This window comes from Pseudophryne corroboree, chromosome 5, assembly GCF_028390025.1.
Source record: "Pseudophryne corroboree isolate aPseCor3 chromosome 5, aPseCor3.hap2, whole genome shotgun sequence".
Classification (NCBI taxonomy): domain Eukaryota; kingdom Metazoa; phylum Chordata; class Amphibia; order Anura; family Myobatrachidae; genus Pseudophryne; species Pseudophryne corroboree.
The window spans coordinates 500,971,303-500,998,431 of NC_086448.1; the positions used below are offsets into that span (position 1 = coordinate 500,971,303).

General features: G+C 48.4%; 1 protein-coding gene across 5 annotated transcripts in view; it reads right to left on the reverse strand.

The window, feature by feature from the left end:
- Positions 1-23,264: 23,264 nt before the first annotated feature.
- Positions 23,265-27,129, reverse strand: part of LOC134927909 (putative nuclease HARBI1) — a 170,276-nt gene continuing 166,411 nt past the window's right edge. For all 5 annotated transcript variants that reach the window (XR_010177769.1, XR_010177772.1, XR_010177770.1 and 2 more), the window contains 4 exons: positions 26,724-27,096; positions 26,393-26,414; positions 24,490-25,089; positions 23,265-23,359 (listed from right to left, as the gene is read on the reverse strand). Coding sequence is in view for 1 of the 5 variants with exons in the window: in XM_063923020.1 (XP_063779090.1) it covers positions 26,411-26,414; positions 26,724-27,096 (377 nt within the window). In the remaining 4 variants the exon portion in view is untranslated. The remainder of the gene's footprint in view (positions 23,360-24,489; positions 25,090-26,392; positions 26,415-26,723; positions 27,097-27,129) is intronic.

The following is a 27,129-nucleotide window of genomic DNA, read 5'->3' on the forward strand; positions in this document are numbered from 1 at the left end:
AGGTGTTTGTGTCGGCCACTTGGGTCGCTTAGCTTAGCCATCCAGCGACCTCGGTGCAAATTTTAGGACTAAAAATAATATTGTGAGGTGTGAGGTGTTCAGAATAGACTGGAAATCAGTGGAAATTATGGTTATTGAGGTTAATAATACTATGGGATCAAAATGACCCCCAAATTCTATGATTTAAGCTGTTTTTGAGGGTTTTTTGTAAAAAAACACCCGAATCCGACAAAAAAATTTCAGGGAGGTTTTGCCAAAACACGTCCGAATCCAAAACACGGCCGCGGAACCGAATCCAAAACCAAAACACAAAACCCGAAAAATTTCCAGTGCACATCACTAGTATATTTACCCTGCACAGAAACAAAATAACCCACCCAAATCTAACTCTTTCTGCACATGTTATATCTGCCTCCCCTGTAGTGCACATGGTTTTGCCCAACTGCTAACAAAAATCCTGCTGCGATCAACTTGGAATTACCCCCATAGTCAGTATCGCAAGCACAGTCATTATGTGCTTGCGATGCCGACCTAGCCCCTGTCGCATAGTGAGAATCGGGCTTAGACCGAATCTTACCGTGTGTATGCACCTTTAGACTTCAATTATGATTATGACTCTGTACAGTAGCTGATGAAACTCCATTTCGTGAAGGTCCCATGTTTTTAAGCAAAGTTTTCTCCCAAAAGGAGATCCACCTCCCCTGGTTGAATTTAGACATTCTCGAACAAAAAAGAAAAACTTGCAAATATGTTATTTTCACTATGTTTATCTTCCTTCAGGGAGAAGTTTCCAGATACTTTATACTCTGTTTGAGTTCCAGAGATCTCTTCAAGATTAACTTTAAGCCAAAAAAAGATGTCCAGTGGTCACCCAGGTGTCTTACCCTGCAAGCAAGCATATATTTCTGTGTAAATTTCCTTAGCTTCCTGCCACAGCACAAGCACCTGAAACACAGACTTCTTTCTTCAAGTGTCCAGAGGTTGCTACAGTTCTAGTCCAAGCCCAGCCTTAACCTGCTCAATTACACTACTGAACCCAGCAATATCCAGAACTGCTGGTCCCAAACCCAGCATCCAGAACCACTGGTACCAGTCTTGTGTCCAGGCAAAGACATTGCCAGTCTCATTCCAGTCAGAGACTTTGCCGGTTCCAGTCAGTTGAGAGACATTACCAGCTCCAGTCCGGACAGAGACATTACCTGTACCAGTCCAGTCAGAGATATTACCGGTTCAAGTGCAGTCAGAGGCAGTGGCGTAACTACCGAGGGTGCAGCTGCTATGGGGCCCGAGATGCTTCTAGGGCCCGCAGCTACAACTGCACTCAGCCAACTGTATGGCCCATGTCTCCCCCCCCCCCCCGGCACCCCCCCATGTGAGGGATGTAGTGACAGAGAAAGGCAGCTAAGACATAGGGAGAGAGGCAGCAGGGAGTAGGAACAGAGAGAGTCATTACAAACTGCAACTTCAAAGTGCAGCCTGGGACCCCCAATGACGAGCACACACCCTCCTACGTACCTGCATATGGAGCTCCCTCCAGGACCAGGCCCCTGCATAGGGAGCACCTCCTGCTCCTCCGTGGACAGCCTCTTTATCCCTGTGCCTAGCTGTCCCTGCTGCTTCTCTCTATCCCTATACATCCCTGCTGCCTCTCTATCTGTCCCTATATCCCTTCTGCCTCTCTCTTTGTCCCTGCTGCCTCTCTATCTGTCTCTGCTGCCTCTCTATCTGTCACTGCTGCCTCTCTATCTGTCACTGCTGCCTCTCTCTGTCCCTACATCCCTGCTGCCTCTCTCTTTGTTCCTATTTCCATGCTGCCTCTCTATCTGCCCCTGCTACATCTTTCTGTCCCTAATTCCCGGCTGCCTATCTCTGTTCCTATGTCTTTGCCAGTACTCTCTTTGTGTCCCTGCTGTCATTCTGTTTCCTTTCCGCCACTCTCTGTCTCTATGCCCCTTTCGCCACTCTCTCTGGAGACCTGAGTTGGGGACCACTTAAAATTTTTGCTATGGGGCCCACAAAGTTCTGGTTAGGCCCAGAATGGTCCCAGAGCATTACCGGTTCCATTCTGGTCCCCAGTCTCTTCTGCCCTGCCTCAGTCTTTCTCCTATTGTAGCACCATTAAAGCACTTGCCAATCTTATTACAGCTCCATCTTTAGCACAGTCATCCCAGCCCCTGTGCCCACAGTCAAATACAGGTTAGACGGATCCAGACAGGACAGATCCTAATCAATGGCGAATTTCCCATTAGGCACGTGCCTAGAGGCGGCACTTGTTTGATGGCAGCACCTGGATGCTTGTGTTGGTACTGTAAGCCCGAAATGTACCAGTAACTGTAAAATATTTCCACTGTACTGTACCATATGCCATGTTGAATGAAGTGTAAATGGCAGGACAGGCACATACTGCCCCTGTAAGCTGTCCTACTTAGTAAATATGCAGACATACAATAAATAAATAAAAAGTGTATTAAATTGATTATCATCAATCAATGAAAGTAATACAATTAGGCAGAGGGGGTGGCGGGTTTGCTATTATGCCTGGGGGCGCCCTTGACCCTAAATCCACCCCTGATCCTGACACTAGTTGCAAATAAAGGGGGTGATTCCGACTTGATCGTACCTGTGCTAAATTTAGCACAGCTACGATCAGGAACACAGACATGCGGGGGACGCCCAGCACAGGGCTAGCCCACCCCGCATGTCAGTACCTGCCCCATCACAAGAGTGCAAAAGCATTGCTCTGCCAGTGCAGCTTTTGCGTGCTGGCTGGGAGCTACTCATCACTGCCTGGCTTGCAGCGGCTGCATGTGAAGTAACGCAGCCGCTGCGGACCGCTTCCCCCCCTACCCCCGCACGGTCTGGCCACGCCTGTGTTGGCCAGATCGCGCCCACAAAACGTCAGCCAAACGCCCCCTCCCGCCCAGCTACTGCCCATCAGGCAGAGGCGATCGCTAGGCAATGACAGCCGTCGGCTGTCAGCCATGCGCCAGCGTACTGTGGCGCCAGCGCAGTTCTGACCTGATCGCTGTGCTGCGAAGAACTGCAGCGAGCGATCAGGTCAGACCCAAATATGCCTGCATGTTTGTGTACTGTCCACCTGCATAGCGGCAATTCCATCCACATGCCCTCTCTGATCTCTGCCTATGGGGGTAATTCTGAGTTGATCGCAGCAGGAACTTTGTTAGCAGTTGGGCAAAACCATGTGCACTGCAGGGGAGGCAGTTATAACATGTGCAGAGAGTGTTAGATTTGGGTGTGGTGTGTTCAATCTGCAATCTAAATTGCAGTGTAAAAATAGAGCAGCCAGTATTTACCCTGCACAGAAACAAAATAACCCACCCAAATCTAACTCTCTCTGTGTAATACCTTGGAACTGCAAGCACAAATCAACTGTGGCACTACAGGTGCCAGCATGGCTGTGTAATATAGAACTGAGCCAGCAGCCTACAGCTTGCAGCACAGAAGGAGTTAACAGCCCAGCTCACAGCAATACAGATCAGTCTGCAAAATGCAAAGGGCATGACTCACCCATTTGCATCTCAGAGCGGGAAAACTCAGAGCGGGAAATCCCAGATGGAATGTGTCCCTGGGAATGCAAGGTTATAAAAAGGTTGTCCTACAGCAGACAGGGAGGAGACAGTGAGTAGTGTGCAGAGGCGGATCCAGAAAAAAATTACAGGGGGGGCACCAAAAGTCGTATTGAGATGAGGGATCTGAGAGCAGGAGATGCACTGCAGCGGGGAGAGCAGGAACCCAGCGGCAGCGTCCACCCGGCTCCAGCAAGCGAGGTAGATGCCGTTGTGAGCCTCCGCTGATGCAGCCGCTGCTCACCCCCTCTCCATCTCCCCTCCTCCACTGCTCTCCACCTGCTGCCCCCACCACCGCAGACATCTCTATCACGGCAGCCGCTGACAGCTCCCTCCCCCTCCTGGTGCTGCTGACAGCTCCCACCGCCGCTGCTGTCAGCGCACCCGGCAGGACAAGACACCGGGAGCGGCCAAATCTGACAGTCGGATTTGGCCGCTCTTTGAATAGGGGTTGTCGGGCTCCTCTGTCCTCATTGTAGATGTGTAATCCCCTCCCCAGCAGCCACGCTCACCAACTCCCCCACTCAGCAGACTTCAAGAACCCCCATTCAACCCCTCCCCATTAGCAGTCTCCCCTCCTAAGCAGCAGCTTAGCTTCCAGCTACTGGCCCTTCTGCCTGGTGCTGCTGGGGAGGGAGAACCGAGGAGCTGTGCTGTGACTGTGTATTGGAGGGAGACTCCAATACACAGTCACAGCACAGCTCCTCGGTTCTCCCTCCCCAGCAGCACCAGGCCTCTGTCCTCACCACTTGAGACACCCCACCTCAGCAGCAGCAGGCTCCTAAATTCCTGGGCCAGGCCTTCTACCCTCACCCTGGTCACCCAGCTCACCAGACACGGACCACCAGTGAAGAAAGCAGGGTCATGCCAGGCTTCCGGTCTGCAGCACCAGCGTCTTCTTTCTTTGGTGTCTGGCAGGCAGTCCCTCATTGGCAGTGGCTGCTGTCCCGGACCCTTGGCGGAGGTGGCAGTGCGCTGTGTATGGGTGGGCCGCTGCCTGGTGCACTGTTCCCCAGCGATGCGCTGTCCCTCAGCGGCTGCTGATCTGGACCCTTGACTGCGGTGCCGGTGCAGTGCGCTGTGTCTGGGTCACTGGGTGGGCTGCCGGTGCGGGTTCGATGTCCCTCAGCGGCGGTGGCGGCAGGGCTGTATCTGAGAAGCTCCTCCTCATGCTCGGCTCCTCTGCACTGACTGCACTCACTGCATGTCACATTTCTGCAGGGAGCTAATCAGTAGGAACACACTGGCCAGAGAAGCTGACGGGAGGGACATCCAGCCAGAGGTGGATTTAGACCTCATGGGGCCCTAAGCAAAATATCAGTTTGGGGCCCCCCTCCCACAATCGAATGCAATTTCAATCTGCGCCTTTGTGCAGTTACCTACGGGAGGCGTGCACAGTATGACTCAGATGCATTCACAGTATGACTCAGATGCATTCTTAGTTTAAAAGCAACCGCTTGAGTCCAATGCCACCACAGTGTACACCTCTGACTCCGGGCCTATATACAGTATATCACTATGCTACCTACGTACACTGCATCCCTGCACCAGGCCACTGATATACCTCACCACACTGCATCACTATGCTACATCCACTCACTATGTCTACCTACCCACATTGCATTCCAGCACTCTATCAGTGCACTACCTCCACTCACTATATCACTGCAATACAGTATGAGCCGAAATTCACATTACGCCACAGTATGAACCAAAAGTTACAATATACCACATGGTATGAGCCAAAATTCACATTACGCCACACAGTATGAGTCAAATTCACATTCCTGCCGCACAGTATTAGTCAAATTCACATTACGCCACACTCAGTGGCGGATCCGGGGGGGGGGGGGGGGGGCACGCAGGCCCGTGCCCCCCCTGTCATGTCTGGCACTTTAAAAAAACAATAACACAGCAGTCCCTTTTAAAAAAGAAGCGGCGGCGCAGACGGCGCCCGCCGCGATGAAGAGTCTCGTAGCGGCGGCAGCAGCAGCAGAGCCGGATCTCTCTTTAATCCGATCTGCGGCGCTGCTCTTACGTGTCCCGGCTCCCCAGCCCCGCTGCCCTGTCCCTGACGTCCTCCTCCTTCTTCAGTGTAGCCTGCGACACGCCAATGACTGAGCCGCAGGCTTGCTGAGCCAGACAGCAATTGGACAGCTGAGCCGTCGCTCAACTGCCCTGACAGAGTGCTCTAAGAGCTGTAGTCAGGGCAGCTGAGCGGCGGCTCAGCTGTCCAATTGCTGTCCGGCTCAGCAAGCCGGCGGCTCAGTCATTGGCGTGTCGCAGGCTACACTGAAGAAGGAGGAGAGCTGTGTGAAGCCCCGGAGGCTGTATCTATGACTGTGTTTGCGTCCTTGGAGGAGAGGCCGAGAGAAGCCAGCTCTCGGTCTCCAATTGAACAGTACTGCCTGCCAGCAGCATAACCACAAATGTAAGACTGGCTAAATGTTTATATTTCAATTTATTTTATTCTTGGTCATATGTTTTATATATATATATATATATATATATATAGCTATAGATACTCTAATCAAATAAAAAAGAAGGAGCACTCCATAGTGCATATCAGTTTTAAAATTGTAATTTATTACACCAATCTGACACACATAAAGTAAGAACACATACCGCAAGCAGCGGTATAAGCCAACGTAAGTATAACACATGCAAGATCAAAAAACGGACTTCACCGCATATAGAAGGTGCTTCTTGGCTGCACGGTGATCCTCACCCAGCCAAGAAGCACCTTCTATATGCGGTGAAGTCGTTTTTTTTATCTTGCATGTGTTATACTTACGTTGGCTTATACCGCTGCTTGCGGTATGTGTTCTTACCATATGTGTGTCAGATTGGTGTAATAAATTACAATTTTAAAACTGATATGCACTATGGAGTGCTCCTTCTTTTTGATTTAATTACAGAATAAATTACCAACTGTGGATATTGGTGTGTAAAGGAGCTGCCGATTTCAAGAATTTTAGTGCAAAACGGGACATCTTGGAATCCATTGAAGATTGTGGATGGTCTCCTTTTAAACAGCTGAAGCTGAGACTTGTTGTTCCACAAAAAGAACTTGCAAAGGGGACTAGTATTTGCGCATAAACTGTTTCTTGTAATAGATATAGAGAGAGAGAGAGAGAGTGGTCGAAGTGGGGCGGTATACAGTGGTATGGTATAGCGCCACTTCTTCCACTGACCCGGAAATGAAAGTGCAGCAGGAGGCAAGGGAAGTGGCCATCCTGCTGCACATGGTGCTCCCGTCTCTGCTCGGCGGCCGACGGCTGTGTAGAGCGCTGTACTAGCTCACAGCCGCCAGCCGTCTGCCGCTCACCCGCAACATATGGCGGTCAGGGGGACCTCACCACACCAAATGCCTCCTTATCACCGCCGCTGCCCATGGGTGCCTCCGCCGACCACATTCAGGTAATGTTCCCCTGCTGTCACCCTCTCTTCCTGTCCTTACTGTACCTGTCACTGTCGTCACTCTCTCTCTCCCTGCTGTCACTGTCGTCACTCTCTCTCCCTGCTGTCACTCTCTCTCTCCCTGTCGTCACTCTCTCTCTGTCGTCACTCTCTCTCCGTCGTCGCTCTCACTCCCTGTCGTCACTCTCTCGCGCCCTGTCCCTGCTGTCACTCCGGCTGTCCCTGCTGTCACAATTTCAGCTCATTCAATGTGCTATAATGTGAATTTCAGCTCATTCAGTGTGCCATAATGTGAATTTTGGCTCATTCAGCGTGCTATAATGTGAATTTCAGCTCATTCAGTGTGCTATAATGTGAATTTCGGCTCATTCAGCGTGCTATAATGTGAATTTCGGCTCATTCAGCGTGCTATAATGTGAATTTCGGCTCATTTAGCGTGCTATAATGTGAATTTCGGCTCATACCATGTGGTATAATGTGAATTAAGGCTCATACTATGTGCTATAATGTGAATTTAGGCTCATACTATGTGCTATAATGTGAATTTCGTCTCGTTCTATGTGCTATAATGTGAATTTCGGCTCATACTGTGTGCTAAAATGTGAATTTCGGCTCATACCATGTGGTATAATGTGAATTTCGGCTCATACTATGTGCTATAATGTGAATTTCGGCTCATTCAGCGTGCTATAATGTGAATTTCGGCTCATTCAGCGTGCTATAATGTGAATTTCGGCTCATTCAGCGTGCTATAATGTGAATATCGGCTCATACTATGTGCTATAATGTGAATTTCGGCTCATACCATGTGGTATAATGTGAATTTAGGCTCATACCATGTGGGATAATGTGAATATCGGCTCATACTATGTGCTATAATGTGAATTTCGGCTCATACCATGTGGTATAATGTGAATTTAGGCTCATACCATGTGGTATAATGTGAATTTAGGCTCATACTATGTGCTATAATGTGAATTTTGTCTCATACTATGTGCTATAATGTGAATATCGGCTCATACTATGAGCTATAATGTGAATTTCAGATCATACTATGTGCTATAATGTGAATTTTGGCTCATACCGTGTGTATAATGTTTGTTTCCCCAGTGAATCTTTCCCTTCATGCCTCTGTAAACCTCACTACAAATGTCTCACTACTCCCCCCTACTCCTACAGAGACCTTAGGTACCCACTGCCTCTCCCTGTCCCCCTCTCCTTGTTACCTACTGCCACCTCCCCCTGGCATCACCCACTTTTTCCTCGTCACCCTTTCTCCAGTGTTACCCACTCTGCCTCTCACTGTCACCCTCTCTCTGTCACCCACTGCCTCTCCGTCTCCCACTACGTTTCCTTCATCCACTGCCTCTCCCCTGCGTCACTATGAACCCATCACCCTCTCTCTCCTGTCACCCGCTGCCTCTCCAAAGTGTCACCCTCTTCCCGTCTTACGAATACGATGTTCCCTTTGAGGCCATGACCCTTGTTGCTAGGTCATGCCCTTGTTGTGAGGCCACGCACACCTTCATGGGGCCGCACGCCTTCGGCATGCACAAGGTGCCCCCCCTGTCATTTTTTCCTGGATCCGCCCCTGGCCACACTGTATGAGCCAAATTCACATTACGCCACAAAGTACGAGCTGAAATTCATGTTATACCACACAGTACGAGCCAACAATAATTTTATACCACTCACTCACAGTGACACTCAAGTCAATGAATTTGTTTGAATTTGTCCTCCTCTGGCTCCGTCCTAAGAAGAACACTATGGGGGTGATTCCGAGTTGTTCGCTCGCTAGCTGCTTTTAGCAGCATTGCACACGCTAAGCCGCCGCCTACTGGGAGTGTATCTTAGCATAGCAGAATTGCGAACGAAAGCTTTGCTAATTTTCTCGTAAAGATTACCCCGCAGTTCTGAGTAGCTCCAGACTTACTCAGCCATTGCAACCAGCTCAGTCCTTTTCGTTCCTGGTTTGACGTCACAAGTTCGCCCAGCCACTCCCCCGTTTATCCAGCCACTCCCGCGTTTTGGAACTCGAACGCCTGCGTTTTTCCGCACACTCCCATAAAACAGCAAGTTTCCGCCCAGAAACACCCACTTCCTGTCAATCACACTACGATCAGCACAGCGATGAAAAAGCTTCGTAATGCCGTGAGTAAAATACCAAACTTTTGTGTAAAATAACTGAGCGCATGCGCTCTGTGAACCTTGCGCATGCGCAGTAAGCGACTAATTGCAGTATAGCGAAAATCGGCAACGAGCGAACAACTCGGAATGACCCCCTATATACTGCTCCTCCACAGTGGTGTTGGCATGGCACATGAACAGTAAGAGCGTGGGTGAGTGGGAGGGCGCACGGTGTGAGATCATTACCTCACATCGCGCAGTTAGAAGTGGAGCCAAGAGGTTTACATACACCCATAATTAACACATTATATGCCACATAGCACCCTCTGAACACATTATATGCCACACAGCACCTCCCCCCCAACAAATTATATGCCACACAGTGCCCCCAACACATTGGGCCTAATTCAGATCTGTTCGTTCGCTAGCGTTTTTTCGCTGTGCCGCGATCAGTTAACTACTGTGCATGCGTATGCACCGCAATGCGCAGGCGCGTCGTACGGGTACAAAGAGGTTCGTTGCTGAGCGATGGATTTAATGAAGAATCCATTCGCACAGCCGATCACAAGGAGAGTGACAGGAAGAAGGCATTTGTGGGTGTCACTGACCGTTTCTGGGAGTGTTTGGAAAAACGCAGGCGTGTCGAGGTGTTTGCAGGGCGGGTGTCTGATGTCAATTACGGGACCTGACAGGCTGATGTGATCGCAGCGGCTGAGTAAGTTCAGACTCGGCTGCACACGCGTTCGCACACTTGCAATGCGAAAATACACTCCCATGTGGGCGGCGACTATCTGATTGCAGCGCTGCAAAAAGTAGAAATAGCTAGCAAGCGAACAGATATGAATTAGGCTCATTATGTGACACATAGTGCACCCCCAAACACATTATTATTATTATCCTGTATTTATATGGCGCCACAAGGGTTCCGCAGTGCCCAATTACAGTTATAGGCCTCATTACCCCCCAGCACCCCCGTTTAAACAGACAGCATAGCCACCATCACCCCCCTATAAAGAGACAGCACGGACAGATCAATCCCCCCCCCCCAGCAACCCTACCCCCCTTCCCAGACAGACGCAACACCAACAATAACCCCCCCCCACCCCCTCCCTTCCCCATAGACAGGCAGGGCAGCATCATCACCCACTCCCCATAGATAGACACGGGCTGCAACCGCCAAAATCAGCGCCTCTATTCTCTCACAGAGGATCTCCTCCTACATTCCTACATGTTAGGCTGAACATCCCCCCCCCCCTCCGGGACGCTGCAGCGCTGGACCCCACGATGATGACCCCCCCTTCCCCGGACACTGTAATGCGGCGTGGACTTCAGACCTCCCCTCCCCCCCTCCCACACACACACTGTGCTGCGGCTCACCTTCAAGCTCTTGTAGGCCAAATTCTCGGCTCGCTGGGCTGAGCTCCTCTACTTTCCATGCTGCTCAGTCACGTGTGCCACTATGCAGCAGAGGACGGCTACAGTGTGACTGACAGCGGAGAGGGCGTCAGCTGGTGCTGGTCCCAGCGGCAGCAATCCAATCAGGATGTGCTGACAACCTGCTGGGGCCGGCTCAGCTTCACATGTGTGATGTCCGTACTCCGTAGCGTCAACCTCTGCTGCAGCGCTGCTCCTGGGCCCCCCCACCACTGCATCCAGCAGCCTCATGTCGGGTGGGTGCGCGTCAGTAAAACAACAACAAAAATAATCAATTACTAAATGACAGGGGGGGCACGTGCCTTGGTGCCCCCCCCCTAAATCCGCCACTGGTAGTGTGTGTTGTCTTTGCAGCCCAGAAGCAGGAAGTGTTAGCAGGAGAAGCACGTGTATTAGCTAGCAGAAGTGTGGTGGATTAGCCAGAAAGATGTAGCGCCAGTGAGGGCTCCCCACGTTTTGGTGGGGAGAGACACCAGCCACAGCAAGGCACCTGACAGAGGGAGACATCGCAGTGTGAGAGCAGCAGAATCCAGTGAAAGGGTGATGCCAGGAGAAAAGTGTGCTAAAGGTGTGAGTCTCGCGAGGTATCTGGGTGAAGTGGTCGGAAAGCCACGCGGCGTGATTAGAAGCCCCCATGGACAAGAATCCTCGCTATGTAAAAGAGAGAGAGACGGTAACCTGATGTGTGTAGCACTACTGGTCACAGAATGCCCTGGTACGTACTGATGTTCGCCATATATATATGCCGCTGCGACTATGTGATGCACTGAAGGAGGTGCCCTGATGTGTGATCCACTGTAACTGTTATGCTTTGTGCTGGAGGAGTGTTCACAAGTTATCCCTGCAATATCCCTGTTTGATGTTAAAATAAACTTTATGCTGTTTTATGAGATGGCCTGGCGCCCAATTCTTTATGCGCTGCACCGACACCTGTAGTACACTCCCACAATGCAACTGTAATTAAACTCCTGATTATTCAGGGGACCCTCTGGTATCTGTGCCTGAACCCATGACAATTCGGGGCAGAGTAAGTGTGATGCACTATACACAGTGACTGCCAGAGCCGGCCCTAACCAATATGATGCCCTAGGCAAGATTTTGGCTGGTGCCCCCTAGCACCACCGCTGGTTCTGCCTCTGACCTTGCACCTCTTTCCCAGCACCATCACCCCTTACCTATAGCAGTCCTTGTACCCCCTATATTTTAAATAGGAACAGTTTGCATATTTGACGCACAGCCCAAAAAGGGGCATCTTCTTGCTGGGAAGGGGCATGGCCACACAATAGTAACCCCAATTCCAATTACGCCACACAGTACTGCAACTTTATTCACATTTTATCTTGCGATAGTGTCCATAATTCATATTACATCCCACAGTAGTATCACTTTACCTTATAAACGTTACTCCTCACAGCAGAGCCCCTTATTCATATTACACCACACCTTATTGCTCTTTATTCACATTAGACGACACAGTAGTGCCCTTTCAATATGCAACGCCACATAGTAGAGCACCTTATACACATAATGCCACACATTAGTAATGCATTTATACACAATTCCACAGTAATGCCCCTTACACATGAGACACATTAAATAAACATAATGCACCTTACACATTATGACAACCCTTATTAATGCCCTTTTGCACATAATGTCCCATACACATATGTCGCACATTATTAATGCCCTTATACACATAATGACACACATAGTGCCCCCTACACATTTGCTGCACATTATTAGTGCCCCTATACACATAATGACACACATACAGTAGTACCCTGTTACACATATGCCGCACATTATTAATGCCCTTATACACATAATGACACACATAGTGGCCCTTTACACATATGTTGCACATTATTAATGCATTTTTACATGACACACATAATGCTCCTTACACATATTCCGAACACTACTGCACAACCAACCCACTCACATGCACACAGCACTCACACTTCCACTAACACTGTGACCTCTGCCTCTGCTTGGATACAGATGTGTCCTCACAAATCTTGCATCAATGCTACTGTCGGGCACCTTTTTTTAATGAAAATACATCTTATTTGCATTGCTATGTGGCTAAGATGCACAAGCAGCTTCTGCTAATTAAACTGATATGCAGCATGCCGATATACTGTGTGAGACTGTGGCTGTATCTGCATATGAAATGCTACATACAGAATATGGGCATGCCGCATATCATTTTAATCAGCAGAAGCTGATGATGCCCCTAGGCATATCAAATGCCCTAGGCGATTGCCTAGTTTGCCTATGCCTATGGCCGGCTCTGGTGACTGCAGCTTTTGCATACCTAGTACCAGTGGGGTATGTTATATCTATCTCCCCTGCAGTGCATATGGTTTTGCCCAACTGCTAACAAAGTTCTTGCTGCGATCAACTCAGAATTACCCCCTATGGGGGTAATTCCAAGTTGATCGCAGCAGGAAATTTTTTAGCAGTTGGGCAAAACCATGTGCACTGCAGGGGGGGGGGGGCAGATATAACAGCCTCCCGCAGCTTCCGGGAGAGTAGGTAAGTATGGATTGCATACAACTCTGAATCACCCATACTATGCATCATTTTGGAGCATTCACAAACAGGCGTACCTTCAACCCAGCATCAGGTTCTATAATCACACATAATTATCTGGCATGCCCATATTCTGTATGTAGCATTTCATATGCAGATACAGCCACAGTCTCACAGGGGGGGGGGATGGGGGGGACTGTGACATCACTAAGCCCCGCCCCCCACATCGGGAAATGCCGCGATTCGCGGGTTCGCGGGAAGGGGGCGGGGCTAAAATGACGCGATTTGCATCATTTTAACCCCTTCTCCACCCGACGGACCCGCGAATCGGGAGGTTATCTCTCCATCCTGCTCGCATCACTAGGGTGCGAGCAGGATGCGGGAGACCTGCCCACTCTTCCAGGGGTGCGGGGGGCTAACCCAAAAAACGGGAGCCTCCCGCAGCTTCCGGGAGAGTAGGTAAGTATGGATTGCATACAACTCTGAATCACCCATACTATGCATCATTTTGGAGCATTCACAAACAGGCGTACCTTCAACCCAGCATCAGGTTCTATAATCACACATAATTATCTGGCTTGCATTTAAAGCTTTGCTTTACAGGGTCCTAATAACCAGCAAATAATTTTCAATCAACCAATACTGTAGTCTCTGTGGACACAGAATGAGTCAAACACTTATAAATGCTTTTATTGTGAGAAAACAATGTAGTAGAAAATAAGAAGAATTTACTCACCGGTAATTCTATTTCTCGTAGTCCGTAGTGGATGCTGGGTACTCCGTAAGGACCATGGGGAATAGACGGGCTCCGCAGTAGACTGGGCACTCTTAAAAGAAAGATTAGGTACTATATCTGGTGTGCACTGGCTCCTCCCTCTATGCCCCTCCTCCAGACCTCAGTTAGGGAAACTGTGCCCGGAAGAGCTGACATTACTAGGAAAGGATTTGGAATCCAGGGTAAGACTCATACCAGCCACACCAATCACGCTGTACAACTCGTGATAACCATACCCAGTTAACAGTATGAACAACAACTGAGCCTCAGTAACAGATGGCTCATAACAATAACCCTATAGTTAAGCAATAACTATATACAAGTATTGCAGAAGTCCGCACTTGGGACGGGCTCCCAGCATCCACTACGGACTACGAGAAATAGAATTACCGGTGAGTAAATTCTTATTTTCTCTGACGTCCTAGTGGATTCTGGGTACTCCGTAAGGACCATGGGGATTATACCAAAGCTCCCAAACGGGCGGGAGAGTGCAGATGACTCTGCAGCACCGAATGAGCAAACTCAAGGTCCACCTCAGCCAGGGTATCAAACTTGTAAAATTTTGCAAACGTGTTTGACCCCGATCAGGTAGCAGCTCGGCAAAGTTGTAAAGCCGAGACCCCTCGGGCAGCCGCCCAAGAAGAGCCCACCTTCCTCGTGGAATGGGCTTTGACTGATTTAGGATGCGGCAGTCCAGCCGCAGAATGTGCAAGTTGAATCGTGCTACAGATCCAGCGAGCAATAGTCTGCTTTTAGAAGCAGGAGCACCCAGCTTGTTGGGTGCATGCAGGATAAACAGCGAGTCAGTTTTCCTGACTCTAGCCGTCCTGGAAACATAGATTTTCAGGGCCCCGACTACGTCCAGCAACTTGGAATCCTCCAAGTCCCGAGTAGCCGCAGGCACCACAATAGGTTGGTTCAAATGAAACGCTGATACCACCTTAGGGAGAAATTGGGTACGAGTCCTCAATTCTGCCCTGTCCATATGGAAGATCAGATAAGGGCTTTTACATGACAAAGCCGCCCATTCTGACACACGCCTAGCTGAAGCCAAGGCCAAAAGCATTACCACTTTCCACGTGAGATACTTCAACTCCACGGTCTGAAGTGGCTCCAAACAATGTGATTTTAGGAAATCCAACACTACGTTGAGATCCCAAGGTGCCACTGGAGGCACAAAAAGGGGCTGAATATGCAGCACTCCCTTAACAACGTCTGAACTTCAGGCAGCGTCTTTCCTAGCCTTTAACAGCGTAGGAATCACTTCATCTGGAACGCCCTTTTCCGTTAGGATCCGGCGTTCAACCGCCAAGCCTTCAAACGCAGCCGCGGTAAGTCTTGGAACAGACAGGGCCCCTGCAGTAACAGGTCCTGTCTGAGAGACAGAGGCCATGGGTCCTCCGAGATCATTTCTTGTAGTTCTGGGTACCAAGTTCTTCTTGGCCAATCTGGAACTACGAATATAGTTCTTACTCCTTTCTTACTTACTATCCTCCGTACCTTGGGTATGAGAGGAAGAGGAGGGAACACATAAACCGACTGGTACACCCACGGTGTCACTAGTGCGTCCACAGCTATCGCCTGAGGGTCTCTTGACCTGGCGCAATACTTTTTTAGCTTTTTGTTGAGGCGGGACGCCATCATGTCCACCTGTGGCCGTTCCCAACGGTCTACAATCTGCGTGAAGACTTCTGGATGAAGTCCCCACTCTCCCGGGTGGAGGTCGTGCCTGCTGAGGAAGTCTGCTTCCTAGTTTTCCACACCCGGAATGAACACTGCTGACAGTGTTAGCACGTGATTCTCCGCCCATCGGAAAATCTTTGTGGCTTCTGCCAACGCCATCCTGCTTCTTGTGCTGCCTTGTCGGTTTACATGGGCGACAGCCGTGATGTTGTATGACTGAATCAGCACCGGCTGGTTTTGAAGCAGGGGTTCTGCTTGACTTAGGGCATTGTAAATGGCCCTTAGGTCCAGAATATTTGTGTGTAGGGAAGTCTCCTGACTCGACCATTGTCCTTGGAAGTTTCTTCCCTGAGTGACTGCTCCCCAACCTCGGAGGCTTGCATCCGTGGTCACCAGGACCCAGTCCTGAATGCCGAATCTGCGGCCCTCGAGAAGATGAGCACTCTGCAGCCACCACAGCAGAGACACCCTGGCCCTCGGGGACAGGGTGATCAGCCGATGCATCTGAAGATGCGATCCTCACTTGACTAACAGGTCCCACTGAAAGTTCCTTGCATGGAACCTGCCGAAGGGAATTGCTTCGTAAGAAGCTACCATCTTTCCCAGGACTTGCGTGCAATGATGCACCGACACCTGTTTTGGTTTCAGGAGGTCTCTGCCCAGAGATGACAACTCCTTGGCCTTCTCCTCCGGGAGAAACACCTTCTTCTGTTCTGTGTCCAGAAACATGCCCAATATCAGCAGACGCGTCGTAGGAACCAGCTGCGACTTTGGGATATTCAGAATCCAGCCGTGCTGTTGTAACACTTCCTGAGATAGTGCTACACCGATCAACAACTGCTCCTTGGACCTCGCCTTTATAAGGAGATCGTCCAAGTACGGGATAATTATAACTCCCTTCTTTCAAAGGAGTATCATCATTTCGGCCATTACCTTGGTACACACCCTCGGTGCCGTGGACAGACCAAACGGCAACGTCTGGAATTGGTAATGGCAGTTCTGTACCACAACCTTGAGGTACTCCTGGTGAGGTGGGTAAATGGGGACATTTAGGTAAGCCTCCATGGTGTCCAGTGACACCATAAAATCCCCCTCTTCCAGGCTTGCAATAACCGCCCTGAGCGATTCTATTTTGAACTTGAACTTCCTTATATAAGTGTGCAAGGATTTCAAATTTAGAATGGGTCTCACCGAACCGTCTGGTTTCGGTATCACAAACATTGTGGAATAGTAACCTCGTCCCTGTGGAAGGAGAGAAACTTTGATTATCACCTGCTGGAGGTACAGCTTGTGAATTGCCGCCAGTACTACCTCCCTTTCCTTGGGAGTAGCAGGCAAGGCTGATTTGAGGTAACGGCGAGGGGGAGACGTCTCGAACTCCATCTTGTATCCCTGAGATACCTGTAGAACCCAGAGATCCACCCGTGAGCAAACCCACTGGTCGCTGAAGTTCCGGAGACGGGCCCCCACCGCACCTGGCTCCACCTGTGGAGCCCCAGCGTCATGCGGTGGACTTAGTGGAAGCAGGGGAGGATATTTGTTCCTGGGAACTGGCTGTCTGGTGCAGCTTTTTCCCTCTACCCCTGCCTCTGGGCAGAAAGGACGCGCCTCTGACCCGCTTGCCCTTCTGAGGCCGAAAGGACTGTACTTGATAATACGGTGCTTTCTTAGGCTGTGAGGGAACCTGAGGTAAAAAGTCGACTTCCCAGCTGTTGCTGTGGACACGAGGTCCGAGAGACCGTCCCCAAACAGTTCCTCACCCTTATAAGGCAAAACTTCCATGTGCCTTTTAGAATCAGCATAACCTGTCCACTGCCGAGTCCATAATACTCTCCTGGTAGAAATGGACATTGCATTAATTCTAGATGCCAGCCGGCAAATGTCCCTCTGTGCATCTCTCATATATAAGACTACGTCTTTAATATGCTCTATAGTTAGCAAAATAGTATCTCTGTCAAGGGAATCAATGTTATCTGACAGGGAATCAGACCATGCTGCTGCAGCACTACACATCCATGCTGAAGCAATAGCAGGTCTCAGTATAGTACTGTGTGTAGACACAGACTTCAGGATAGCCTCCTGCTTTCTATCTGCAAGCTCCTTTAAGGCGGCCGTATCCTAAGACGGCAGTGCCACCTTTTTTGATAAGCGTGTGAGCGCCTTGTCCACCCTAGGGGATGTCTCCCAGCGTAACCTATCCGTTGGCGGGAAAGGGTACGCCATTAGTAACCGCTTAGAAATCACTAGTTTCTTATCTGGGGAACACCACGCTTCTTCACACAATTCATTTAACTCATCAGATAGGGGAAAAGACACTGGCTGCTTTTTCTCCCCAAACATAATACCCTTTTTTGTGGTAACCGGGTTAATGTCAGAAATGTGCAACACATTTTTCATTGCCGTAATCATACATCGGATGGCCCTTGTGGATTGTACATTTGTCTCATCCTCGTCGACACTGGAGTCAGACTCCGTGTCGACATCTGTGTCTGCCATCTGAGGTAGCGGGCGTTTTTGAGCCCCTGATGGCCTCTGAGACGTTTGGGCAGGCGCGGGCTGAGATGCCGGCTGTCCCAAAGCTGTTACGTCATCAAACCTTTTATGCAAGGAGTTGACACTGTCGGTTAATACCTTCCAAATATCCATCCACTCTGGTGTTGGCCCCGCAGGGGGCGACATCACACTTATCGGCTCCTGCTCCGCCTCCACGTAAGCGTCCTCATCAAACATGTCGACACAGCCGTACCGACACACCGCACACACACACACACAGGGAATGCTCTGACTGAGGACAGGACCCCACAAAGTCCTTTGGGGAGACAGAGAGAGAGTATGCCAGCACACACCACAGCGCTATATAACCAGGGATTTACACTAAAGTGAGTGATTTTTCCCTATAGCAGCTTATTGGCCCTCATTCCGAGTTGTTCGCTCGGTATTTTTCATCGCATCGCAGTGAAAATCCGCTTAGTACGCATGCGCAATGTTCGCACTGCGACTGCGCCAAGTAATTTTACTATGATGAAAGTATTTTTACTCACGGCTTTTTCATCGCTCCGGCGATCGTAATGTGATTGACAGGAAATGGGTGTTACTGGGCGGAAACAGGCCGTTTCAGGGGCGTGTGGCTGAAAACGCTACCGTTTCCGGAAAAAACGCAGGAGTGGCCGGGGAAACGGTGGGAGTGCCTGGGCGAACGCTGGGTGTGTTTGTGACGTCAACCAGGAACGACAAGCACTGAAATGATCGCACAGGCAGAGTAAGTCTGGAGCTACTCTGAAACTGCTAAGTAGTTAGTAATCGCAATATTGCGAATACATCGGTCGCAATTTTAAGAAGCTAAGATTCACTCCCAGTAGGCGGCGGCTTAGCGTGTGTAACTCTGCTAAAATCGCCTTGCGACCGATCAACTCGGAATGAGGGCCATTATACACAGTTTGCGCCTAAATTTAGTGCCCCCCCCCCTCTCTTTTTTACCCTTGAAGCCTGGAAACTGCAGGGGAGAGCCTGGGGAGCTGCCTTCCAGCGGAGCTGTGAAGAGAAAATGGCGCCCGTGTGCTGAGGAAGATAGCCCCGCCCCTTTTCTCGGCGGACTTCTCCCGCTTTTTTATATGCTTTATGGCGGGGGATTATGCACATATACAGTTTATTAGCTGTATTATGTGCTATTTTCTTCAGCCGCCGATTTTCAACTTCTCTTCGGTTCTTCTGGCTCTGCAAGGGGGATGGCGGCGCGGCTCCGGGACCGGACGACCGAGGACTGGGCCTGTGTTCGATCCCTCTGGAGCTAATGGTGTCCAGTAGCCTAAGAAGCCCAAGCTAGCTGCAAGCAGGTAGGTTCGCTTCTCTCCGCTCAGTCCCACGTAGCAGTGAGTCTGTTGCCAGCAGATCTCACTGAAAATAAAAAACCTAACAAATACTTTCTTTCTAGGAAGCTCAGGAGAGCCCCTAGAGTGCATCCAGCTCTGGCCGGGCACAGATTCTAACTGAGGTCTGGAGGAGGGGCATAGAGGGAGGAGCCAGTGCACACCAGATATAGTACCTAATCTTTCTTTTTAGAGTGCCCAGTCTCCTGCGGAGTCCGTCTATTCCCCATGGTCCTTACGGAGTACCCAGCATCCACTAGGACGTCAGAGAAACATTAAATATTATTGTTAGTTTCAATGTGACTCATCTTGAGGTGTTGCTTACATTGCTGTGGCTACTTGTTCCCTTCAAGATTACATAAAATGAACATGAAGACCTCTGACAGGTGATGGTGGGGTGAGGGGCGCGGAAGAGAACTTCTCCACTGGCCACTTCTCTACTCTACTGCACTCTCCAGATGGTAAAGGATTGGTTAAGTCTCTGAAACTGTGTGACTGAATACTGTGTGGAGTGTTAATGAAACATATGTACTGGATATACAGTAGCTGTATAAAGAAAGGGAATTTATTGCCATTAAAAATATTGTATATTGAATCAATGGAACAATTATGTGTCCAATGATATAGGAGTATTGTGTGTATTATATATCCCAATTACCTTCTCACAGTGGGGGATAAGATCAGTGGCGCTGAGAGGTGTGTGTGTGTGGGGGGGGGGATGTACTAATAGGCTAGTGGGGGACTGGTTTCCATGCTCCCCCAGTCTCGCGTCTTACCTGTCAGCCGGCAGCGGCCTCTCTCTCAGCCCAAAAAATGCTGCTCCTGTCCGAGGGCTGCACTGTGCCCACCCCTGTGCAGGTTGCAACTCCACTTCAAAGTGCTTGCACAGCACTTTATTCATATGGTTTTTAAAGTGGGCATGGCCACACCTTTGTGATTAGGCCATGCCCCCTACATTACCCATGCTATGCACACCTACCGAGGAGGTTGTACTTATAGAAATTGCAAGTACTATAATTGTAAGCTCTTCAGGGTGAGTAGAACATTTAAACTGTGTCCTGCACATACTGTATACTAAGCAATGTCTGGGATATTGGGTGACACTTTGAAAGCACAATTTAGTGCAGTGGGTCCCAGTCCTTGGTGGGTTTCTTGTAGAATGTTTCTTTTGTTCAAAAAGTTTCTGTGTGGTCACCTGCTCATTGACAGCACTGTAGCATACAATATGTACTCACCAGCCTCCTGTGGAGTTTGGTCCTGCTTGTGCCTCTCTTATTCAGTCAGTTGAAGGGAAGTATGGGCACTTGTGTTGGTCATCTGGAGTTGGTGCAGCTCTAAAGCCAGATGTGGGTAATGCCCCATTTGTTAACTATGCCAGTGAGCACTTGTGATGCCCCCATGGGGGTCCGCTGTTGTGGAATGCCAGTTGGGTGAAGACAAACGTGTGTGGGAAGGAGAGGGATTCCCTGTTGGTGCTGCTTCAGCGTGCTGCCAGCTGATGCCAGGCTAGATACATTGTCGGAGTGTGGGTAAGGAAATGTGTACCAACGCGTTTTGGGCAATTTAAGGCCAACCTCAGGTGGCTGTGTGTACAAATGATGTGGGTTCTGGCTTATGTATGCCAGTCCCGTAACTAGGCATTTTAGCGCTGTGTGCAAGAAACGGCATTGGCCTTAGGCGCGTGCAAAAAAATGTATGGGCGTGGCTTCATGGGGAAGAGGTGTGGCCACAAAATAATACCAATTCATACTACGGTGCACAATAGTCTCCATTATTCAAATTACGCTGCACAATAGCACCACTACACCAGGTACAGCCCCTTTTACACATTACAGCAGCCAGTCCCCCTTTTTACACATTACGACAGCCAGTCCCCCTTTTTACACATTACGGCAGACAGCGTCCCCCTTTTTACACATTACGGCAGACAGCGTCCCCCTTTTTACACATGACGGCAGACAGCGTCCCCCTTTTTACACATTATGTCAGACAGCGTCCCTTTTTACACATTACGGCAGGCAGCATCCCCTTTTTACATATTGCGGCAGACAGTGTCCCCCTTTTTACACATTATGGCAGACAGCGTCCCCCTTTTTACACATTACGGCAGACAGCGTCCCCTTTTGACACATTATGGCAGACAGCATCCCCCTTTTTACACATTACGGCAGACAGCTTCCCCCCTTTTATACATTACGGCAGACAGAATAGATAGATAGAGAGATAGATAGACAGAGATAGAGCGAGAGACAGATACTTACCATCTCTCCCTGCTGGCTCAGGCAGTCAGGCTCCTCGGTGCTGGCAGATCCCGGGCAGGGGAGCAGGAGGAGGAGGGAGGGGGACTGGAGCCGCAGCAGTGCTATGTAATTGGTAGAGGTGCCACTGCAGCTGTCCCTCTGCTTCCGCATTGGCTGCCTGCCGCCGCTGTGAATGCTGGGATGAGGGAAGCGCATCCCAGCATTCACAGAGCTCCGGCCAGCCAATGTGGAAGGAGAAGGACTGCTGCAGCGGTGCCGCTACCAATTACATAGCGCTGCTGCGGCTCAAGTCACCCTCCCTCCTCCTCCTCCGGGTCCTCCCCTGACGCTGCTCCTCTCCTCTTCTCCTCCGGCTGCGCACACTGCACAGGCGGCTTGTAATGAGTCAATTTGACTCATTAAAAGCCCCTGAAATAGTTGCAGGCCGTGTGCCCTCAGGGCGACTGCGCTGTGTGCCAGGCACCAGGGGTGTCAGAACGTTTTTTATGTATAATGTAACAACCAATCAGCACCTGTCAGTTTTCAAACACAGCCTGTAAGATGACAGTTAGGAGCTGGTTGGTTGGCACTTTATCACCATACTATTTATCACTCTCCAAGGTTTGATAAATCTGGGCCCTAGTCCGAATGAGAACTCTGCAGGCTCAGTAAGTGAGGGCTCATTCAGAAACAGTGAGAATTTACAGCCCTTGAAGCCAGTTCTGCAAGGGGCCATAAAGTGCAGCTCTTTGTGTTCTCCATCACTAAGCAAATACACAATAAACAGTTTCAAAAGCCAAGGCCCTCATTCCGAGTTGTTCGCTAAGTTTTTCGTTCGCACAACTTATTAGTAAAGTTGCGTTAATGTAGTAAATTTGCGAACATCCGCCCCCAACGTATTTTTGCTCATTCGCACACATTATTACACAAAGTGGGCGTACGCCAAATGACATCGCAGCAATGCGAAATCGTCGCAGCAATGCGAACCCATCGCATTAACACATACTTCTTCGTAAAAAAACTAAGTTGTAGTAGATTTACACATTTTTCAGTTAAAGTGCTCACTTTTGCAGAGAAACGCAGCTGAATTTGTTTTTTTACTATTTCGTGGACTAACACCTTCCAATTAAAAGTCCACAAGCACTCATCAATAACAAATCCAATTAGTGAATGAATTGAAATGTTCATGATCAATTAAGTATTTGTTTAAATACCTGAAGAACACTTTGTAGCCATAAAAGAGCCTCCTTTTATTAACATGTTTAATATAAATATAGATGTTTGCAATGTGCTTGTTCTAATGTGTTTTCTGAATTTATTAAAGTTGAGTTTTTGTATGTGAATGAAGGTGTTTGCATGTTTATTTAGCCAATAACATGTTTTAGTTGGTCTTTTAAAATAACTTACGTTAGTTGTTTGAAATGTTTAAGGTAAGAAATGTTTGTTATGCAATCTGGTGTTCCTTTATTGCATTAATAAATAATAAGGAGTCGCAAAAGTATTTAAATGTAATAGTTTATTTTTTTTCTAAAGTTGAATAATGTTAATTTTTTTTTTTTTTTTTTTTTAAACAAACAAACAATTAACATATTTTTTCCATGTCGTCAACAAGTGCCAACAAGGCCTGGAGATGGTGCCTCATATTTGTAAAAATATACTGTAACGATGTGGGATCTCCAACGGCAACATCTGAAATTAAGAGATAACATAAACATTACTAACTTACTCACATTGCTTATTATCCAAGCAAGGCACAAAGCACACTTTAATGCATGCAGGTCCAAACTGCATTCCTCCTGCTTGTGTGAAACTACATATACCAGCATGCGTTGACTCAGTTTTGGGGCCAGGGAATGCCAAACCTGTGTAAGGGCATGCTGGGATGTGTAGTTTTTCCACAGTTGCAGTTGCGCAGTTTGGACAGGCCTGCTTAATGGCAAAGTTGATACATCATGACTGTTTTATGGTACAATCATTAGCATAAAAAAACGCAAGCCTGCTCAGTCTTTTTTTGTTACTTATTCCAATTTTAAAGACCATGGGCTACATTTACTACTATGTGAGTTCATTTTAAGATGTAGCGTTGCCCATAGCAAACAAGCCAAAATAAAATTATTATCTTGTAGAAGTGGTTCCCCAATTGTAAAGATTAATTGTATTGGTTGTTATGGGCGACATCCCATGTTAAAGTTATGTTCCATCTTCGTCACTGTTACACCATGTTGGCATTCATTACCATCTTTTTGTTTTTTGTTTATTTTAAAGGGGTTTGGTCCTGCCTCCTCACACTGCATATCAACATCTTCCGAAGGCCAACATATCATAGCATTCCCACACTCCCTGAAAGCTGCCCTTACTAAATAAGTGCAAACAGGTTTGACTAGAACAATTAGTCATTTTGTGAATGTAACTTTCACACAACAAATCAGTGTGTCATTAGGCTGCATAACAAAGTGAAGCATGTGATTTGTAAGTGCAAATATTCAGACTACACAGGCCCAAGTGTAAAAGGCCAACAACATACTAAACTCCACTCAGGTCTAACTGTTTACCATAAAAACTAACACATATAAACCCTGTTGTCCTGGCAACCCTGGCTACCTAATGAGTGTCAACCTAGAGTGGACACACAAAACATTGCACACATACACACTGTACATATAATGACACTCACAAATATGTAAAGGCAACATGTACACCATGATGAAAATAACAAATATTTGTCCAGGGTCCAAGAATTCAAACAGTACAACACTGCATGTTTTGGCATTGTAAGTGTAAGTGGGTAATCATTTTTAAAAATCAAAAAATAAACTTACTTTCCACGGCAACATCAAGACTCCCTGAACGGTCTTCAGGGGCTTCCTCTGCCCATTCACTGGGTGGGGATGTTGGCTGGATGGGGGAAGGCGGCTGGATGGGGGAAGGAGGAGGGATTGGGGAAGGAGGAGGGATTGGGGAAGGAGGAGGGATTGGGGCAGGAGGCTGGATGGGGGAAGGAGGCTGGATTTGGGCGCAAATTTCAGAGGGGGGGTCTGATTGAGAGGGCGAGGGGGGCGGAGAGAAAGTTAAGGCAATAGAGGGTGAGGGGGGTTCAGATGGGGATGTAGAAGTTGAAGGAGAAGGGGTATGGGAAGGAGGAGAAGGGGTCCCAGAAAGAGATGGAGAGGTGTGGTGAGAAGGGGAATGGAAAGTGGAGTGGGCCAGGGAAGCTGAGGGGGACTGGGAAGCTGATGGGGACTGGGAAGCTGATGGGGACTGGGAAGATGAGGGGGACTGGGAAGATGAGGTGGACTGGGAAGCTGAGGGGGACTGGGAAGCTGAGGGGGAGTGAGAAGGGGAGGGGGAGTGAGAAGGGGAGGGGGAGTGAGAAGGGGAGTGGGAGTGGGAAGGGGGCAGAGAGTTGTGCCGTTGTTGTCCTAGAATGATATTATTGACAACATTTTTTTTACATGAGAAATTACATAGTATTCAATTTGTTTTTTCAATGTTCTGTTCCATGTTAAATTCATTGTTTTTTTTTAAAGAAAAGCAAACATGTTAAGATCCTCTTCATGTTGGCCACAGCAAACAAAATGAGTCCAAACTTTTACTTTGAAGCTCATTCCTTAATCTAGTCCATTGAGTCATCGTGATTGGTCTAGGCAACATCACCAGATTACTATTCAAGGCACCTTATTATATAGCCAGCACTGATCAAGTATTTTGGTCCAGTTTCCTGGCTGCTTCTTATTTCTTGAAAACATGCACTTGTTTGGTGTCACTTTGCTACAGTCAGTACTGTTTTCCCTAACCACACACACTGTCCTAATTTCCAAAAAAGGACACTGAAGGTTGCAATTAGCCTACCACTTACTGTAAAATGTGGGTAATTCCAAGGGGATTACAGCAGGAATTTAGTTTGCAATTGGCCAAAAGCATGTGCACTGCAGGGGTGGCAGATATAACATGTGCAGAGAGAGTTAGATTTTGGTGGGTTTTGAAATTATGGGCAGGGTAAATACAGGCTGCTTTATTTTAACACTGCAAATTATTTTGCAGATTTAACACACCCCACCCAAATCTTACTCTCTCTGCACATGTTACATATGCTTCCCCTGCAGTGCACATGGTTTTGCCCAATTGTTCAATAAATTCCGGCAGCACAAAACTTGGAAATTCAGCCATTAGCACAATTTATGCAAATAATCTTATGTAATGTAACTTACTTCGTGTATGCAGAGCACGGATTTGCTGGCGGATCTCCGCCAACAAATCGGGAGTCCTCCAGCGGAGATCACTCCACCTCCTCTCAAGCTGGATGATTGTCCGCCTGCTGCGGACGCGAGTCCGCAGCAGGCGGCGGACCTCCGCGTAGGCCTCGCGCTTCACCCGATTGGGGATGAAGCGCCCAACGCGGCCTACGCGGCGGTCCATCACCGCAACCAGCACGCGGAGCTCCCGCCTGGTGAACGGTGCTGCACGCATCATGGCAATGGCGTTTTCCTTATTTGGGCATATATTTATAGTGTCTGTTAGCATGTGATTGGTCCAAAATCTATGTTGTCATTTCTAATAACTTTATTGATCTTTGCAATGCTGTGAAGAGCAGAGTGTTATTTCGCACGAGCGGAAATTCGCATTAGCAGAAGCGAAAATTTTTATAAAACCACATTTTAAAAAAAAAACACACACAGAGACACAGAGTTTATTTAAAATTACTATACAGATCTGTGTACTCACCACAGTTCGTGTGATCATTCAGCTGGACAGTCACAAAGTGTGAAACATTGAGTATCATTTGTTTGTGTGTTTGGTTACATAATCAGGATTTGAGGATATAAAACAAATAAGGACACTATTTAGCAACATTACAGTATTTTAATTTCTAACTAAACATTGTAAGCTTAACGTGTTTTTGGATTTTGAAGAAAAAAACAATTACCCATTCCAACACAACAAAAGCCTTACCCAATCACTTTACAATATCATACAAAATGACATCATTGTTTAAAAAACATAAGCATACTGTGTTGTATTATTTGTTCAAATAGAAAATATAAAAACACTATACCTGAAATATTCGGCAACAATTCTTGCCCTCACTTGGCTCCCCCTCCGTGTCACACTCCCCCCACCGAAGCGTCGACCAACCCCTGGCTCCTCATCAGGCAATTCCTCTGCCTGAGGAAGCTCTACACTACTCCTTACCGCGATATTATGTAGTATTGCGCACAGGACCACTATTTTACTTGCCATCTCCGGCGAATACATGATGTCGCCACCAGTGCGGTGGAGCACACGAAACCGCCCTTTAAGGACACCAATTGTGCGCTCCACCAGCTGCCTAGTGGCAGTAAGCGCGGAGTTAAATGCCATCTGTGGTCCTGGCCTGGGATTACGGTAAGGAGTCATGAGCCAGGGGGTGCAAGGATATCCACGGTCTCCTGTTGGAAGAAAAGCCAAAATTTTGAAATATT